The sequence below is a fragment of the Sceloporus occidentalis genome, unplaced genomic scaffold (genome assembly GCF_023333645.1).
Source record: "Sceloporus occidentalis isolate IW3139 unplaced genomic scaffold, rSceOcc1.0.p SCAF_4, whole genome shotgun sequence".
NCBI lineage: Eukaryota > Metazoa > Chordata > Lepidosauria > Squamata > Phrynosomatidae > Sceloporus > Sceloporus occidentalis.
The window spans coordinates 157,665,945-157,684,133 of NW_028316984.1; the positions used below are offsets into that span (position 1 = coordinate 157,665,945).

At 40.2% G+C, this 18,189-nt stretch overlaps 1 protein-coding gene across 7 annotated transcripts in view; it reads left to right on the forward strand.

The window, feature by feature from the left end:
* Positions 1-18,189, forward strand: part of AKAP6 (A-kinase anchoring protein 6) — a 330,076-nt gene that overhangs the window by 307,004 nt on the left and 4,883 nt on the right. For all 7 annotated transcript variants that reach the window (XM_089522088.1, XM_089522091.1, XM_089522084.1 and 4 more), the window contains exon 13: positions 13,042-16,413. In XM_089522088.1, coding sequence (XP_089378214.1) covers positions 13,042-16,368 — 3,327 coding nt within the window. In that variant the 3' untranslated portion in view covers positions 16,369-16,413. The remainder of the gene's footprint in view (positions 1-13,041; positions 16,414-18,189) is intronic.

Below are 18,189 nucleotides of genomic sequence, written 5' to 3' on the forward strand. Positions count from 1 at the left end.
CTATGTTATTCCCTAATTATGTAATGTGTATTATTGCATTCTTTACCTACAAGAGCTACAAAAGGGTACACATACACATGTAAGAGAAAAGTGCTCAATTAGAAGAGGTGCAGGTAATATGCATGTTAATTTTTTTAAATAACATGGGACTTGGATCTCTTATTTTCTTAAAAAAATAAACATACCATTGCTAATTAGCCTCTGCTTTCACTTTAATTACAATAAGTATATGACTGTAATTACTCTTGCCTCAAGAGAACCAAGGAAAAAAATAGCATTGATACATAGCTATGGACGCAAAAAATGTTGCCATGTGAATGTCCTTTTTCAGTTACTGTTGTGCAGATTAATAATGAGAGGTAGGTGTTGCACAAAGAAGATTGTTCTCTGTGTGTCTGTAACACAAGGAGTCTCAGTTAGAACATAAACTTGAGGGAAAGAGAGGTGAAATGGGCATTGTAAACATGACCACTTCCCTCAGAAGTAGCTTGCATGCTGGCATTTTTCAGAAGACAAACTCATTTTTGTTTTTCATTGTTGCTCATGCATTCTTGTAGGTTGGAAAGGTCCCCCCTCTTCTATGTTTCTGCTTGTTTGTTTCCGGAACAGTTTGTCCAGTTATGCAGGACAATTTACAGCTGTTGTAAGAGAAATTGAAAGGTTGTTCGTATTAGTGTTTAAATTCTTCATTATCCTTTGTTAATTGCCCTCTATATGTGGGCATAACATGCTTCAGGTGTATAGTTAACATGCTTCAGGAGGTGTGGTAAAATGAGGACATGGCCCCTGAGATAAGAATTCCACCCCAACCCATAAAATTTTCTTTCAGTCTCCAAATTCCTAATAATAATAATAATAATAATAATAAATTTTTATTTATATACCGCCCTGTGGCGAACCAATCCGGGTGGTTTACAACATTAACTAGCATTGCAGTAACTTAAAATACCTTAGTTAAGTAGTTAGAAATACAGTTTAGGCATCCAAAGAAAATGGGCAAAGTTACCAAGGAAATGTGAATAGAACAAATGTAAGAGTCCCAAGTATGAACAATTTTCAGTGTCTGACTCTCTCTAATGCTGAAGGAAAATTTCATTTTGGGAGGGCATAATTCTTGTTCAATGCTGTCATTCTCTGCCCTCATAGCTGCACCTCTGATGGGATTGTCCATCAAGACATAAAACACCTATATTGTTATGCTACATGTAAACAAAAAGGACATAAGAATAATAATTATTTTCTTTTATTAATTATTTAGTGCAGGAAAAAGGACAAATTTGTATTCTTTTGAAAAATTACGTTATTACATTTATAGCTCATCCTTTTGCTGTGAAGTGCAAGAGTGTTTTGGCTCTTTACAATAAAAAGGAGGGGGAAGAGAGCAAGAGAGGAATGTAGCAGTATCTTTAAGACTAACTGGTTTTTATTTTAGCATGGATTTCATGGATATAAATGTATTTCTTTACTATGTGACTTATGGCAACCCTAAGGCAAACCTATCATGGGGTTTTCTTGACAAGATTTGTTCAGAGGGAGTTTGCCTTTGCTTTTCTCTGATGTCGAGAGAGTATGACTTGCCCATGGTCAGTCAGCCTGTGGCTTTCCATGGCTGACTGGGATTCAAACCCTGGTCCAGAGTCATCGTCCAACAGACAAACCACTACACCATGCTGGTTCATACCTAGAATACTGCAACCGAAAGACTAAAGGTTTAAATGGTTCTTCACATAGAAAACTTGGATCCTGTATATCAAAAGGTATACAGGATATACAAAACCACTTTCCCCAAAAATGACCGTGTGCTTTCCATATGAGGGAAATTACTTAAATAATATGGACAAAAGGCATTCAAATATTGTACAGATTAATTCGCTGAGACTGTGATCCCCAGTATGCCATGCAAGGGGCCATAGTATAGATTGGATCTATAATAAGAGTAGAGAGTAGAGTAGAGAGGAAGGTCTGATTGTGAATTTTCCCCTACCTCCTAACCCTCAAAATCTCCAAGGTCCTTGCTTCTCTAACCTTGGAGCTCTGATGTCGGTAGAAGCAAAAAAAAATATGGCAGTGTGTTGTGAGTGGATTACTGTCCATTTTGCTGAGACACAATTCCAATGAGAGGGATGTTATTTAAAAAAATCTGTACAGGGGAGTAAAAACATGTCACTTTTTCCACCTGGCAGGATTTAGGATAAATCTTCCCTCTTGCAGCACAAGCTTTCAAAGTAGCTTAACAAATAAAATGAAATAAATTAAAATGAAGTTTGACAATTATGTTAATATTACAACGGAAATACTGTATACTAAAATCATAGATGGCAAAATTAACTATAGTAAGAACAACAAAAGCAGCAATAAAAACAGAGGAAGAAACAGAATAAAATAAATCAAGAGCTTCAGTGATACTGAAAATTTGGGAAAGTATTCCAGAAGAGTACTGCTGGGCAGGGCTTTGGGGCAAAGATTTGGGCACTACACAGCAAAATGAGCAGGAAGGCCACCAGGCAGAAAGGCTTAGTACATTATGAAAGTGGCAACATCCAGAAAATCTCATATGGATCTTTGAACAGGTTCAAAGAGAAACAAGTGATCTTTCAGAAATAAACATCACATGTAATCTGAGCAAGAATAGCCCATGAATGATCATAGCTCACTTATTTTGATGTGTTTGGATAAATAGACTCTGTGGTTTAGCCCAACATCTACCCTAAAGGTCCATCACCTAAAGCAGACCAGTCTGATGCAGTTCCATCATGACATACTTTACAGTATTTTGTAGAACATTTGGATTGGATCTAAGACACTAGGATCAGGATCAAAAGCACCAGACATGCAAGTTTTAAGGTAGTCCATTCCAATGCCAATTCAATATGCCCCTGAAAACCCTCTCCAAAGGTGAGAGCCCTTCCAGAATGGCCTTCCTTATGGAGGCAAAATTGGTAGCTGATCTGGATGCATAGACACTTATGGTACACATGCACAAGCTGTCTAGATTCAAAGCAAATGGAAGATTTGGGCTGTCATATTATGCAACTGCTTGTCTTTCTCAGTTTTCATGCCTTTGTTACTTTAACAGAAGCTAATAAATATAATTATTCCAATGGCTTGAGTCATGTTGGCACTCTAGAGTAGACCCATTGAATTGATGGGATTTACATTATTTTTGACTCACCATACAGTAATTGACTCACTGTTCAACAATAATAATCAATAATAATAATTTGTTTTATTTATATACCACTATTCCAAAGATCATAGTGGTGAACAGCAAGTAAGCTAATTAGCAAGTAAGCTAATTTGCCCCCAACAGTCTGGGTACTCATTTTAGCGACCTTGGAAGGATGCAAGCCTGAGTCGAGCTTGGGCCCTTTTGCTGGTCTTGAACTCACAACCTTGGGGTTTTGAGTGAATGGCTGCAATACAGGCATTTAACCACTGCACAACCAGGGCTCCATTGAACAATGGATTCAATGGGTCTGCCAACAGAATTCACAACAATATTTTCATAGAAACTTGAATCAGCAGTGAGGATTTTCACAGAGGGCCACTGGCTTGTAATCAGACAACCCACTGATATAATTTGTACTTGCACTGGTGTATATGAGCAGGACTTTGGGGCAAAGATTTGGGGCCCCACAAAGCAAAATTAGCAGGAAGGCCACCAAGCAGAAAGGCTTAGTACATTGTAAGGCAAGTTAAATGTCTAGTACCATTGAAAGTCTCTACTATACCCATAACAGCATTACTTAATCACACTCTTGGAAACTTGCTTCCAATTCTTTGTAGCTATAATTCTGGTAATCAGAAGTTATAAAGGTGGTCACACATAAAACTGGGGCTAAGGATCTCAAACACTTTAATGATAAAAGTCATCATAGGCTTCAGAAACACTTTACTTTTTTGACATGCAAAGCACTGGTTTAAAATCATCATTATTTTAAAAAAAGGTGTGAGCCAACTGTTGTGACACTACAGGTATTGTTGGACTACAATACTCATTGGCTATGCTAGCTAGTGGGGATGGAAGTTGCAGGTCAACAATATCTTAAGGATTATGTTCTGCCCATGCATTCTAAACTGTAATTCGCTGGTGCAGCAAGTATCATTTCATCGGAAATTCTTATTTTGCACTAGAATATATATTTTTAATGTATTAATCAGGCCAGACCCTGAGCATCTTTTCTTTACCGATTTACAATCTGGTCCATGGAGACACTTGGTTGGCATGACATGAAAAAGCTAAGTCACCTGTTTATACTGCTTTGTTCCCTGTGGGCAGCATGAGAGAACAAACTTCCTGGATGTTACTGTCAGGCACTCTGCAATGGTTCTGCCTGTGTACCATACCTGCAGCAATCTGAATTGCTTGCTTGATTTCATGAAAGTAGAAGAACCCATTTTGGCTTTGAATGGTTATTTTTTTATATATAAAAGGTAGCTATTAGAACCTGGATATTTGTCTTTTAGACAATGCTCTGTGCAAAACTATATACAGTTAAATGACAAAAAGGATAAAAAATAAGCTTTGAAATAATTGAGCCCACAATTAAGATGAATGAGCTGGGTTACATCATTGTTTGAGTTTTGCCATTGAATCGGCATGATGTACAGAGTAAATGAAGCAGGCAAAGGCTGATTTACAGTGGCAGTGTTATCTTCCTTAACCAGAAAGGGACCAACATTTCATATTTTAAAAACCAAACTTATTCTGTTGGTTTACAAAACCTAAATGGCACCTGTAGCTGATTTCCTGGCCTTCCAGTCCTTAAAATAATTAGGATTTTCTCTTGCTGTGCTATTTGCAATAACAGGATATACTCACAGAATCTTACTTTAAAAAAAATACAGCTTACCCTCCAACTGTCCTGAGGGACAGTCCATTGTTGTACCATATTTACAGCTACTTTTAAAATGTCCCAATTTGTCTCTCCCGCCTCCCCCTTTCCAAAGTAGATGTGAGGAGAGAGTTGGTCTCTGGGTTTGTGGCAAGGTCTTGTCCCTGTATTATCATCTATGTTATGTATCCTTGGAAGCAGGCCTTTATTGCCTTACAGACAGTCTCCAAACCTTAAGCAACTACTCACTTACAAGAGAATACATAACATGGATGGTAATACAGGGACAAGATGCTGCCACAAACGCAGATGCCAACTCAGTCTCCACATCTATTGTGGGAGCAATCTTACAACATCTGAGTTACATTTATTTCCTGTTCCTCCTATGTGATATATGTTATCTGATGCCAGCAATGCCCCTCTACACTCTACATTAGACAAACAGGACAGACTCTATACAAGAGGATTAATAGACACAAGATGACACTGGAACTGGCAATACCCAAAAACCAGTTGCAGAACATTTCAACCTTCCTGGACACACACTAGGGGATTTACAGGTTGTGGTCCTTGAACAAGGAAATTACAAAGGAAGACTAGAAGAAGAAACTGCTGAATTGGATTATATTTACTAATTCCAGTTCATAAGCAGAAGTATGAACAAGAGAATGGCTTCATGGTATGCTACATAAATTAAGACAAGCGTCCATGCTACGACACATATAATAAAAGGAATTGTCTCAGAAAGAATTCTGAACCCTGGGAAGCTGAGTTTTGGTAAGCAGATTTATTGCTTTCACACATCAATAATAACTGACCATTATAAAGATCAGAAAGCCCTGTATCACCTGACCCAGCCCTTTGAAATTAAGGCAATGGGATAATTTGCCTCTTTTGGGATCCTGTCCCAAAAGATTCCATCCCATTCTCATAACTGTATAAATATGCTTTATACCTGGGGCCTTAATACCACTCTGTACTACATCTGAAGAAGTGGGCTTATATCCATGAAAGCTTAAACTGAAAATAAAAACCAGCTTGCCTTAAAGATATTACCACATTTCTTTCTTTTTTCCCTCCCCCTTCTTTCCTCCTTTTTATGCTGCAAGAGACAAACATGGCTACTTCTTTATTTACCTATATAGACAATTTAAGCCTTATAGGCCTCCATATAGAATAAACATGTTTCTCCTTTAAGCAAGGAAATGATAGAGACTACAGTACCACAAATAATCTTGTATGTCGTATAGTCCAAACTCCTGCAAAGTTGGATACTACAGTATTCATTTACAATTTATGCTACTCCATTACCCACAACCTTTGAAATGGTCTCCATTTTATTCCACCATTGTGTACACTTCTAAGAGAAATAAAACGAGTTTAAATTTTGTGTTACTAGCTTTTAAAAGAAATATGAAAAGGAGCTATAAGTGTTGCATACATGTAACAAGCAAGGCAACAAGATTTTATTTTAAAAAATCTTACTTCATAATTCAACAGTTTTATAAAGCAATTTCAGCATAGGCAATATATGAAATTAATGTAGTATTTGATTAGACTGATGGATTGTTTTCACAGCTAAAGTCTTTCACATTCATTAGTCATGCTAACCAGTCAGTAATACTGCCTTTATCAGCAAGCAAACAAATGGAAATTCAAATAAAAATTCATCACAGTTGAGACTACTGCATAGAAAAGAAATATTATAAGAACATTCGTACTAGATAAATATTAACTCACAGGCTGGTTGTTCTGGACAACTTCATTTGTTCAAAGGCCAGTTGCTGGAAGTACCACATTGCATGTTTGGCAACCATGGACTTGTCTTCTCAACACAGATACTTGGTTCTCAACACATAGCACAGCATAGTCTGCACTGGTGTTTTCTGTTTGGAACTTGCTTTATGCAGCTGTGGACCACAGCAAAGCCTGTCGATTGGGGCCAAGGTGTATATGTGAGTGTGAGTGTGTGAAAAACATTGTGAAACATCTTGCAAGATATAATGCTGGATAAGATTGTTTATCTTTCTTACTAGAAATTGGTTGGATGGTTTTGATGAATCCAACTTTTTTTTTGGGGGGCGGGGGCTAGTTTTACATCAGTACAGAACTGGCAACCTGAGTTTTGAGGAGCTGCAAATTGTCCATAGGACAGTATTTCACTTACACAGATCAGTTGAAAGGCTAAGCCTTGTACCAGATAAACTAGGGCATACTAAGGATTATAGTGTTGTGTGCTTAAGAAACTCTTTGGCTGAACCAAAAAGAAAATCTAATGTGAGGTTTTGGTTTCTTTAGTGATAATGTTTAGAACATTATGGCTGATATGAGGACTACAGTGCTATATTATTGCATTACACAACACTTCCCAAAATGTTGCAGATCATACATTTGATTTCTTGTTGTTTACTGAATAGCTAAGCATAGAAGGGACTGTATTTTCTTTTGCATCATGGTCAAATTGTGGCAAGGTTATAGCTAGGATAGTATTCCTACCTAATTTTAAGAGCCAAACTGGTTATGATACTAAACGGCTTGGAAGCACATTAGTGTTGTTGTTATTCTTTTAGTTGCCAATGGGGGGACAGGAGTCAGTAATTCAGACTATAGCATGCAGTCAGAAATAATGCTCCCACAAGCACCTACTCCATCCAGAACTAATAGCAGTGCAAGGAGGGATTTTTGTAGGAAAGTATTATTTATTTATTAATTTTTGAATGTGTCATTGTGTATCTAAAATACATTTAGCATTATAAACAATAGATTTAAAAAGTTACAACATAAACCAGTATGTATAATCAAATTAAGCATTAAAATCATTGAGGACAAAGCAGTACGGTTGTGATCATTTCATTTGATACAACTGAAAAACTTTAAAGATCACATTAGGGCTAAAGTACTAATGCCGTCTAGTAAATTCAATAATGGCAGCATCTTTCACTGTGAACTGTGATCCTGATGAAAACTGGTGTTCTCATGCCTGATACTCATTTGTAAGTAACCTGATCTGCTTCCAAGGGACACATTTCTTTGGCCCTAAATACAGACATCATAGGAACATCATATCCGGAGCATATTTGTTTCCATTTAGTTTCCAGATATAATAATAATAAATAAATAAAAATTTTATTTGCATACCGCCCTTCCATCGATCAGGGCGGTGAACAGCACAATAACAATACAAAAACACCATAAAAATACAATACATTCATATTGAAAACAAAATTAAAACACCATCAGCCGATCACCATTGTCGTCTGGGGGGGGGGGGGGAGACCAGCTGGAACTTCATTTGGGGAATGCAGATTGAAATAAGAAGGTTTTTAGCTCCTTCTTAAACTGGGCCAGGGAGGTGGCCGAGCGGAGCTCTATGGGCAGCGTATTCCAGAGGGCCGGGGCGACGATGGAATATGACCTCCTCGTTGTGGAGGTTAGTCTAGCCCCTGGGACCCTCAGTAGTTGCTGCCCAGAAGTTCTGAGGGTGCGGGGCGGAATGTATGGAGAGAGGCGGTCCTTCAGGTATCCTGGGCCCAAGCCATATAGGGCTTTATAGGTTATCACCAACACCTTGTACTGTGCCCGGAAGCGGATGGGCAGCCAATGCAGATCTTTAAGTATAGGTGTAATATGGCTGGCCCTGGAAGTACCAGTGACCAGTCTGGCTGCCATATTCTGTACCATCTGTAGCTTCCGGGTATGGTATAAGGGTTGCCCCATGTAGAGCGCATTGCAGAAATCCAATCGAGAGGTTACCAGAGCATGTACCACCGTTTCAAGGTCTCTCTGGGCCAGGTATGGGCGCAGCTGGCGAATAAGCCGAAGCTGATAATACGTGCTCTTGACCGTCGCATTCACCTGAGCTGTAAGGCGAAGCGACGAATCAAGAAGCACCCCCAAACTGCGCACGGAGTCCTTCACAGGAAGCGTGATCCCGTTCAGGACAGGTGGAACCACCGCCATTCCTGGACCAGGGGAACCTATCACAAGTACCTCCGTTTTCTCTGGATTCAGACTGACCTGGGCTGGTCCTTCACCGAGAACCCGGCAGGAAGGGCCTGTGCCCACACAACATCTCCCTCAGGCCCAAGCCAGGTCTCGGTAATGCAAGCCAGGTCGCACTTGCTGTCATCCAGTAAATCATAGATTATGTGGGACTTGTTGTTAATTGACCTGGCATTGCACAAGAGCAGCGACAGGATTTGTGGCACGGTTGGAGTGACCCTCAGGTCCCTTTGGTTGGGAGGGGGACAGGAAGGAGAGATAGATATGATGCATCGATCTCGCCTTCCTCTGTAACGCGAGTCCCTTCTCCCACCGCCATACCTCCCCTTGCCCCACACTACCTCAATGGGAGCTCCGCTCATGCCGATGTTATCCCCCTCCTCCCCAGCCAAAGCATCCCCCGCGTCCATGTCCTCCCCCTCCCCTTCCCCAACAATTAAAAGAGCAGAGGTCAGCCACTTCAGGCATCCTCTGCTCTAAGGCTGACATCCGCACAGTCTCTCCCAACTCTTACACAGCCAAGGGTGCGCAGCTGCGCAGTTGCAGGGCTGCGGAGTCCTCCAAACAGTCCGTGGGCGGCCTCTCTGGGACGGTGCGCAGATGCGCACCTCCGACACCCCAGAGAGAGCTGCCCGGCAGCAGCGCAGCCCCTGGCCCAAAGTCCGGAAAGAGAGGAAGGCGTGGTGAAGGAGGAGTCCAGCGAGCTGGTTTTAGCGTGTTGCTGCCCCAACACGCCCCTCTCTCCACCTTCCTCCCAGGTGTCCCTGATCAAGTCCTCCGGAGCCGCCTTGGAGTCGCAGGCAAAACAAAGAGGAGTCCTCCAAACCGTCTGTGGGCGGCCTCTCTGGGACGGTGCACAGATGCGCACCTCTGACACCCCAGAGAGAGCCACCCGGCAGCAGCGCAGCCCCTGGCCCAAAGTCCGGAAAGAGAGGGAGGCGTGGTGAAGGAGGAGTCCAGCAAGCTGGTTTTAGCGTGTTGCTGCCCCAACACGCTAAAACCAGATATCTATGAAGAATGTTTCTGTTATTATCGTCTGCTACTCTGTTGATAAAGTTTGTCCAGCTTTTGATTGAAACCTGATCTTGTATTCTGCACAGGTTATCTTAAATATCTTCAACCTATTGCTAGGTCTTAGATCTAATTGTGTTTTCAACACCATTGTACAGGGATAGTCAATGTGGTGGTCCCCAGATTGCTACCAGTCCCTGGTGAGAAATAATTCTAGCTAATCATAGAATCATAGAGTTGGAAGAGACCACAAGGGCCATCCAGTCCAACCCTCTGCCATGTAGGAAATCCATATCGAAGCATCCACAACAGATGGCCATCCAGCCTTTGCTTAAAGACTTCCAAAGAAGGAGACTCCACTACACTCCGAGGGAGTTTGTTTCACTGTCGAACAGCCCTTACCGTCAGGAAGTTCCTCCTAATGTTGAGGTGGAATCTCTTTTCCTGCAGCTTGGATCCATTGTTCCTGGTCCTGTTCTCTGGAGCAGCAGAAAACAAGCTTGCTCCCTCCTCAATATGACATCCTTTCAAATATTTAAACAGGGCTATCATATCACCTCTTAACCTTCTCTTCTCCAGGCTAAACACCCCCAGCTCCCTAAGTCGTTCCTCATAGGACATGGTTTCCAGACCCTTCACCATTTTAGTCGCTCTCCTTTGGACATGCTCCAGTTTCTCAATGTCCTTTTTGAATTGTGGTGCCCAGAACTGGACACAATATTCCAGGTGGGGCCTGACCAAAGCAGAATACAGTGGCACTAGCATCGCATTGTTGACTCATGTTCAACTTGTGGTCTACTTGGACTCCAAGATCCTTTTCACACGTAGTTTCATTCAGCCAGGTGTCCCCCATCCTATATCTGTGCATTTTATTTTTCCGCCCTAAGTGCAGTACCTTACATTTCTCTGTGTTGAATTTCATTTTGTTAGCTTTGGCCCAACTTTCAAGTCTATTCAGGTCATTTTGAATTTTGATCCTGTCCTCTGGAGTATTAGCTATTCCTCCTAATTTGGTGTCATCTGCAAATTTGATAAGTATGCTCCCAATTCTGTCATCCAGGTCATTGATAAAGATGTTGAATAGCACTGGGCCCAGGACAGAGCCCTGTGGGACCCCACTGGTCACTTCTCTCCAGGATGAAAAAGTGCCATTGTTGAGCACCCTTTGACTTCGGCCGGTCAACCAGTTACAAATCCATGTAACAGTTACCTTGTCTAGTCCACATTTTACAAGCTTGTTTGCAAGAATGTCATGGGAAACTTTGTCAAAGACCTTACTGAAATCAAGATATACTATATCGAGAGCATTCCCTTCATCTACCAAGCTAGTAATTTTATCAAAGAAAGAGATTAGATAAGTCTGGCATGACTTGTTTCTTTGAAACCCGTGTTGGCTTTTTGTGATTATGGGATTGCCTTCTAGATGGACACAAATAAGGTGTCAGTATCTAGTACACTGACAAAACAAAACCGGTGGTCACCTACATCACTCGGAAAACACTGCCCTAAGGGTAGGCATACAAAGATAGTCAGTTTTGAACCCCTGAATATACCCCTGAATATACCAGCAGCAGTGTCAGAGGTGATTCTGGAACAGTGGTGTTCCCCCGTTTTGAGTTACCCAGTGTGGCGAGCCCCTTCGGCCACCCACCACCCCTCTAGATTATTGTTGAGGAGCACAGTTCTGGAGCATCTAAAGGCCCTTCAGAGTCTGGCACGGCTGCTGTGATGGACTCTGAAAGGAAGGAATTACTTCCCCAGAAACAGCTGCTGCTGAAGGGGTGGTTCCAAGGCCTCCAAGGAGCCTTGAGAGCCTGGCACAGCTGCCATGCCACACTCTGAAGGGAAGGAACTGCCTTCCCCAGCAGTGGCAGTTTAGGATCCAGCCATTTGGGATCCCTCAGCAGTGGTCTCCAGATGGCCTTTTGAGATCAAGAACAACTGCTCAGGGGAGCAGCCATACAAAAAGTACAGCCTGCACCAGCAGCACCCATTACTGTGGGGGGCAGTGCTATGGCTCCAGGCAGCTGCTATGGGTTTCACACAGCTGCTAATGCAACTGTGCCAGTCCCACATGGTGTACCACTTCATTGGGTGTACACCTCTCTGAGTGCCACCCAGTGTCCAGACCCAGCATAGCCCCCTCCCCCCAGTAAGTTCACCGCTCTGGAAGCCACAGCTGGCTTTTGCTGCATTTGCATTGTAGAAATAGTGCAGTTTGACATGCTCTCACTAATATGCCTCAACAACAACAACAACATTTCTTACCCTCATCTGGATCAAAGCAAGGAATAACAAAACAACAAATATTCATTGGTTAAGAACACAACATCAGTTAAAACATATATCAATTAAAAGAACAAGCAAGCAACATACAAAATTCATTGTTTAACATTTATCGTTTTAAAAATCAGCTGGATAGGGCTGCCAGAAGAGATTAGTCTTCCATGCTGTTTTAAATTTGGACGGCATACTCAGCTATGAAATCTCTTCCAGTAGGTCACTCCAGTGCTATGGAATCCTGAAATTTTTATTTTGTTGTGGCACCAGAGCTCTCTGGTGGAGAAAGCTAAATGTCTAACAAAACTATAAATTCCAGAATTATATTGCATTGAGCTGTGGCAGTTAACGTTATTTCTGCAGGGCAAATGCAGCCTCGGTGATGAAGGCCATCCTGTGCAAAACGTAGCAGTAGATTATGACCTCTGGGCTGTGGAGAATAAACAAATGCCTTCTTTGACCAGATGCATTCTTCCTTGGCCAAGCATATGCGCAATTTAGGAATTCTGTTGAGCACCCCATTACTGGATTCCTCAATTTGCGGTCCAAAACCAACTAAATTAGCTTCCTAACCGAACAAAATTTGATCCCATATTCTCATGTCCAAGCAGTAACTATATCTAAACAATTCTTTCCATAGCCCCCACTGTATTGTTTGTATTTCATTTATTTCTAATTCATTTTTACAGCTAGTAATAAGTCTCTGCCTTCATAGCAGTGATGATGAGCAACGACTCATTATCATTATTCATCATCATGATGAGCAATGAATTTTATTTATTTTTTTAAACAAGGAATACCAAATTTTATATTGTCTTACAATTACATATATTCAAAACATGTTCATAAAAAAAACATATATTTAAAATTATTGCAATTAACTGATTGTTCTGTTGTTCTTTTATTAAAACAGGAGTCCCTGAATGTTATTGATCCTGGCTTAATGGAACTAAGTGGCACAAGTGAAGATGCTCTAGAATGGGATGAAATGGACATAAGTAATAAATTAATAAGCATTAATGAGGAATTCAGTGAGTTTGATCAAGAACTGAAACAGGATGACACAAAGCTGAACTTTCCAGCTGAAGCATGCGCTGTTAATACCAGCCCAAAGCAAGAAGGAAATCCTAGTAAACAAGAAAATTGTCTCGACAGCTCAGATGTTACAGCTACACCAGGTCCTCAGGTCTACCAAGTGTACACTCTCCACAATGTGGAATTATCAGGACAAAATCATATCTCTCTTATGAAAAAGGGATCAAATCCCCCCAGTCTTAGAAAACCAGAGGTTTCAAATAAACACACCAGTAAGGACTCTTCATTGTTGCCCTCCAAACATTTACCAGGTAGCACCACTTTGACAATACCACAGAATTATATGTATCACAGTGGAAATGTAAACAGGCATTCTGACAGTCAGAATAAAATAGGCAATGAAAACGAAGCAGAAGCTATGACTAGTTCTGAAATCCCTTGGCTAGGTGATACTAATGGGATGCAGGAGAAGTCTGTAATTAACATTTCACATTCCCAGTTAGGGAATATAGTTGATGCAATAAAAGAAAACTTTAAACAGGAGGATGAAGAGAACCATATTCATAACTTGTTAACTACTTCTCAGTCAAACTGTTGTGACAAAGATAAAGATCTGGACAGTATTACCCAAAATGACTCCCAGAATTCAGAAGAAGAGTTACAACAAGGAAAACACAGTGTCTTTACATTTTATGATTATTCATATCTTCAGGGTTCAAAGCTTAAGCTACCAATGGTAATGAAGCAATCACACTCAGAAAAAGTAGACAAACAAGGTAGTTTACTTCATGGGTTTTATTTTGATAAAATCCCCTTAAAATCTGAACATCATCCTGTGGAACCAAAAGGACACACATCTACTGAAAAGCTTGCTTTCCCAACTCAATTAGATGATACAGAGCCCAAATGCTGTGAATTTGTGGAGGATCTGAAGAAACTAAGTGACACAGGAAATGCAAAACAGCTTTCAGCTTTATCTCATAGCTCTTCTTTAGACTCACTTTCTGTGACAAATGATTTGTTTGGCTCAACTATTTTTAGAAGTGGAGATGGTCTTCATCGTAGTACTTCCTTGGAGAGTTGGTTAACACCCTACAAAAGCAATGAAGACCTTTTCAGCTGTAATGGCTCTGGAGACCTAAGTGGAAGTAGTGATTCTGTTGGAGAACTTAGCAAAAGGACGTTGGACCTTTTGAATCGTTTAGAAAATATCCAGAGCCCTTTAGATCAAAAAATAAAACGCAGCATCTCTGACATCACACTCCAAACCACTTCTCAAAGAATGTCCTTGACTGGCCAGTTATCATTAGATATTGCATCTTCTATCAATGAAGACTCCCCTGCATCTCTGACTGAGTTAAGCAGCAGTGATGACCTGTCTTTGTGCTCTGAAGATATTGTATTGCACAGAAATAAAGCACCAGATTCAAATGCATCATTCAGAAAACATCTCAATCGCTCTGTAGCTGATGAGAGTGATGTCAACGTTAGCATGATTGTTAATGTTTCCTGTACCTCCGCTTGCACTGATGATGAAGATGACAGTGATTTGCTATCAAGTTCTACCCTCACCCTGACTGAGGAAGAGCTGGGCATTAAAGATGAAGATGATAACTCCAGTATTGCAACTGATGAGGATATTTATGAAGACTGCAATTTAATTTCAGGACTTGACTACATAAAGAATGAACTCCACACTTGGATCAGACCTAAATTTTATCTGACAAAGGAGAAAAGAAGGAGCAACTTGGATGAGGAAATCCAAGGCTGTAAAGATGTACGAAGTGACAAGACACTGAAAGTAAAAAATTCATTGAGCATTGAAAATTTTTTGAATGATTCCATACGTACACTTAGGGAAAATAATGGCAACAGTAAGGATACATGTGATAGTCATGAACCAGGTACAAAAAGGCAAATGAAAGTTTCCCAAGATCACTTAGTGGATGATATGGAAAATGGAAATGTTGCAATTACTCATGAAAGTCCCAAAGAAGAACTTACTCAGATATCAACTATGAATGTTAGTACACTCAATAGTAAGGAAAGTGAAAATGACTGTTGTATCAGTGAAGTATTTACTGATAGTTCAGATGATTCACTTATAGATGGTAAGGAGTCTGTTCAAGTGTCAGATATATTGAGTTCTCGAAGAGAATATAAAAAGCATCTTCTTTTGGATGGCTGTTCCCTTAAAAAATCTTTCACAGAATTTGATTCAGATGTCAGAGATACAGATACAGCAACATCTAATATGGCATTACTGAAATCAGTGCCAAATATTCAACAAAGCAGAAAAGGAATTAGTGAATACAGTAGTGATTGCTGTGAATCTTTAAAATCGAATGAAGCAGAAAAAAATGTATTGGTTGGCAGTAGTGATACAGGTTGCAACTGTGAATCAGCTACTTTTGATAAAAGAAATGGGGAAGATTGCTCAGTGCATAATTTTGTCATGGAGATAATTGACATGGCCTCAACAGCACTAAAGAACAAGTCACAGCCTGAAAGTGAACTTGCTGTTCCACACTCATTAGCACAGATCAGAGAAAAGGTTCTAGAACATTCTCACAGGCCAATCCAACTTAGAAAGGGGGATTTTTATTCTTATCTTTCACTCTCTTCTCATGATAGTGACTGTGGGGAAGTAACAAAGTATGTTGAAGAAAAGAGCAGTACACCAGTACCACTGGACTTTGCAGAAAACATTGAATGCTTTTTTGAAGCATGTCCTGAAGAAGAAAGAGTTGAGCAGCAAGAATATGTTGCTAATGAAGAAGCTGGAGTTGCTTTAGCAAAATATGAGGCTCTGGATTTAATAGAGGGACCTGAAAAATCTGGTGATTGTAGTGGCTTTTCTTTCTTAGGACAAGAGACAGATATACGCATGCCAAGCTGTTTTAGTCAGATGGTTTCAGATAATTTTAAAAATTCTGCTAGTAAATGTTTGAATTTGGACATTTCTAATGAAAGTCCAGCCTTGAGTTCCCTTCCAATTAACTCTAAAGAAATTGAACCAGAAAAGTCACTTGGAATTGAAAAATCAGAAGAAGATCTTGACTCTTCTCTACAAGCCTCAACTGAAACCATTCAGTTAAAACCCGATAACCTGAAGGACATTTTGCACCAGGACACTCAAACTCTTACATGTGAAGAAAATCTCCTGCATCTTCACAAAGAAAGGCACATAAATACACAGAGATAGAATGTAACCCACTCTGGACACACGTACACATTATTTCATAATCAGGTAGGTATTGGACACTATGAGAAAGGAACATGGTTTATTGATGAAATGATTGTATAATGAAGCAAAATGTAGTGTTGCCTTTTAAAGTTTTGGAATAGATTACTGTGTCTCCTGAATTTAAATACAAAATAACATCAATCTGGGGTCACTTTTCTTTACATTTTAGACTCAGGTGTAGATAGAATCAAAGAGATGGAAGAGACCATAAGGGCCATCCAATCCAACCCTCTGCCATGCAGGAATACTTAGTCAAAGCAATCCTGACATATGGCCATCCATTCTCTATTATAAACCCTCCAAAGAAGAAGACTCTGCTGCTCTCCATGGCAGTGTGCTCCACTGTAGAACAGCTCTTACCATCAGGACGTTTTTCCTAATATGTAGGTGGAATCTCTTTTCCTATAGTTTGAATCCATACATGAGTCTAAAATATAAGTTTTTTGCATCAGCTGAAATTGGCAAATACTGAGCATGTAAGTCATTGCTTTTATTTTCTTAGGAGTCATTAAAGCAGTAACTAATTCTTCTCTCTGAAAAGCAGCTTGTTAAACACTAGGCTAAATCCATGGAAATTTACCATTCAGTAGTTCATTCAATCAATGGGTCTACTTTAACTGGGATTAGCAACTGGATTTAACCCAATACTTGTAAATATGTATATTGTGTTTGGATACACAATGTAAACATAACTCCAGGTTATTGGGTGTCACTTCCCAGACACCTGTATAATGCAAAAGTTATATAGCATGTTTTCCCAGTAATAATTAATATCCATAGGGGTTACCTACACTCTATTTTCTGTGATGGTTATATAACTCTCTTACTATCTAATCTACAGCAGGGCAAGATGGAGCAATGAAAGGTGAGACAAGGCAAGGCAAGGTGGGGTGAGACAGAACAGGACAGAATTGGACTTTCTTTATTGCCTGTACTGCAGCCATTCACTCAAAACCACAAGGTTGCGAGTTCAAGACCAGCAAAAGGGCCCAAGCTCGACTCAGGCTTGCATCCTTCCGAGGTCGCTAAAATGAGTACCCAAACTGTTGGGGGCAAATTAGCTTACTTGCTAATTAGCTTACTTGCTGTTCACCGCTATGATCTTTGGAATAGCGGTATATAAATAAAACAAATTATTAATTATTATTATTTATTAAATTCCCCCGTAATTCATACCTGAAGTTACTTCTCCTTGACTGATAATACTGCTAACTATCCCTCCTAATTATGGTGAAAAATTAAAAATAGCTGATCCAATTGTTAGGGAAGGATAGTAAAGACTTGAAGGTTTCCATTTAAGTTCTGGACTCCCTAGTTCACTAAATGAAGTAGAAAAGGGAACAACACATTTGTTCCAGTCTATCTCCAGGTCCAATCTGTCCCTTTCCAATAATGGCTACATGAGATGAGATGCAAAGCATCATTTATATCTTCTATTGTAGTTCTAAAACATACTTTTAGGCCTCCTATCAACCCCTGAACAACAAAGCCATATTTCCTCTACAATATTCGTATGCTGCTGGGTAAAGATCTCTCACTCAGCTTTGGGCTAAGAAATCCCATTGCCCTAGGTCCTAGTAGAAATTGTAGGAATTTGCTGCAGTTAATAGAATCTGCCTTCTGATTATGTGGTACCCCACAAAGAATCCCTGTGCTATTCACTTACTAGTTCAGAAACAAAGGACATAAATTAGATATGCATCCAATTGTAGGTATCAGGTGTATATATATCTTTAAACTGGATACACGTTCTGATGTCCATCTCAATTTGAATTCTGC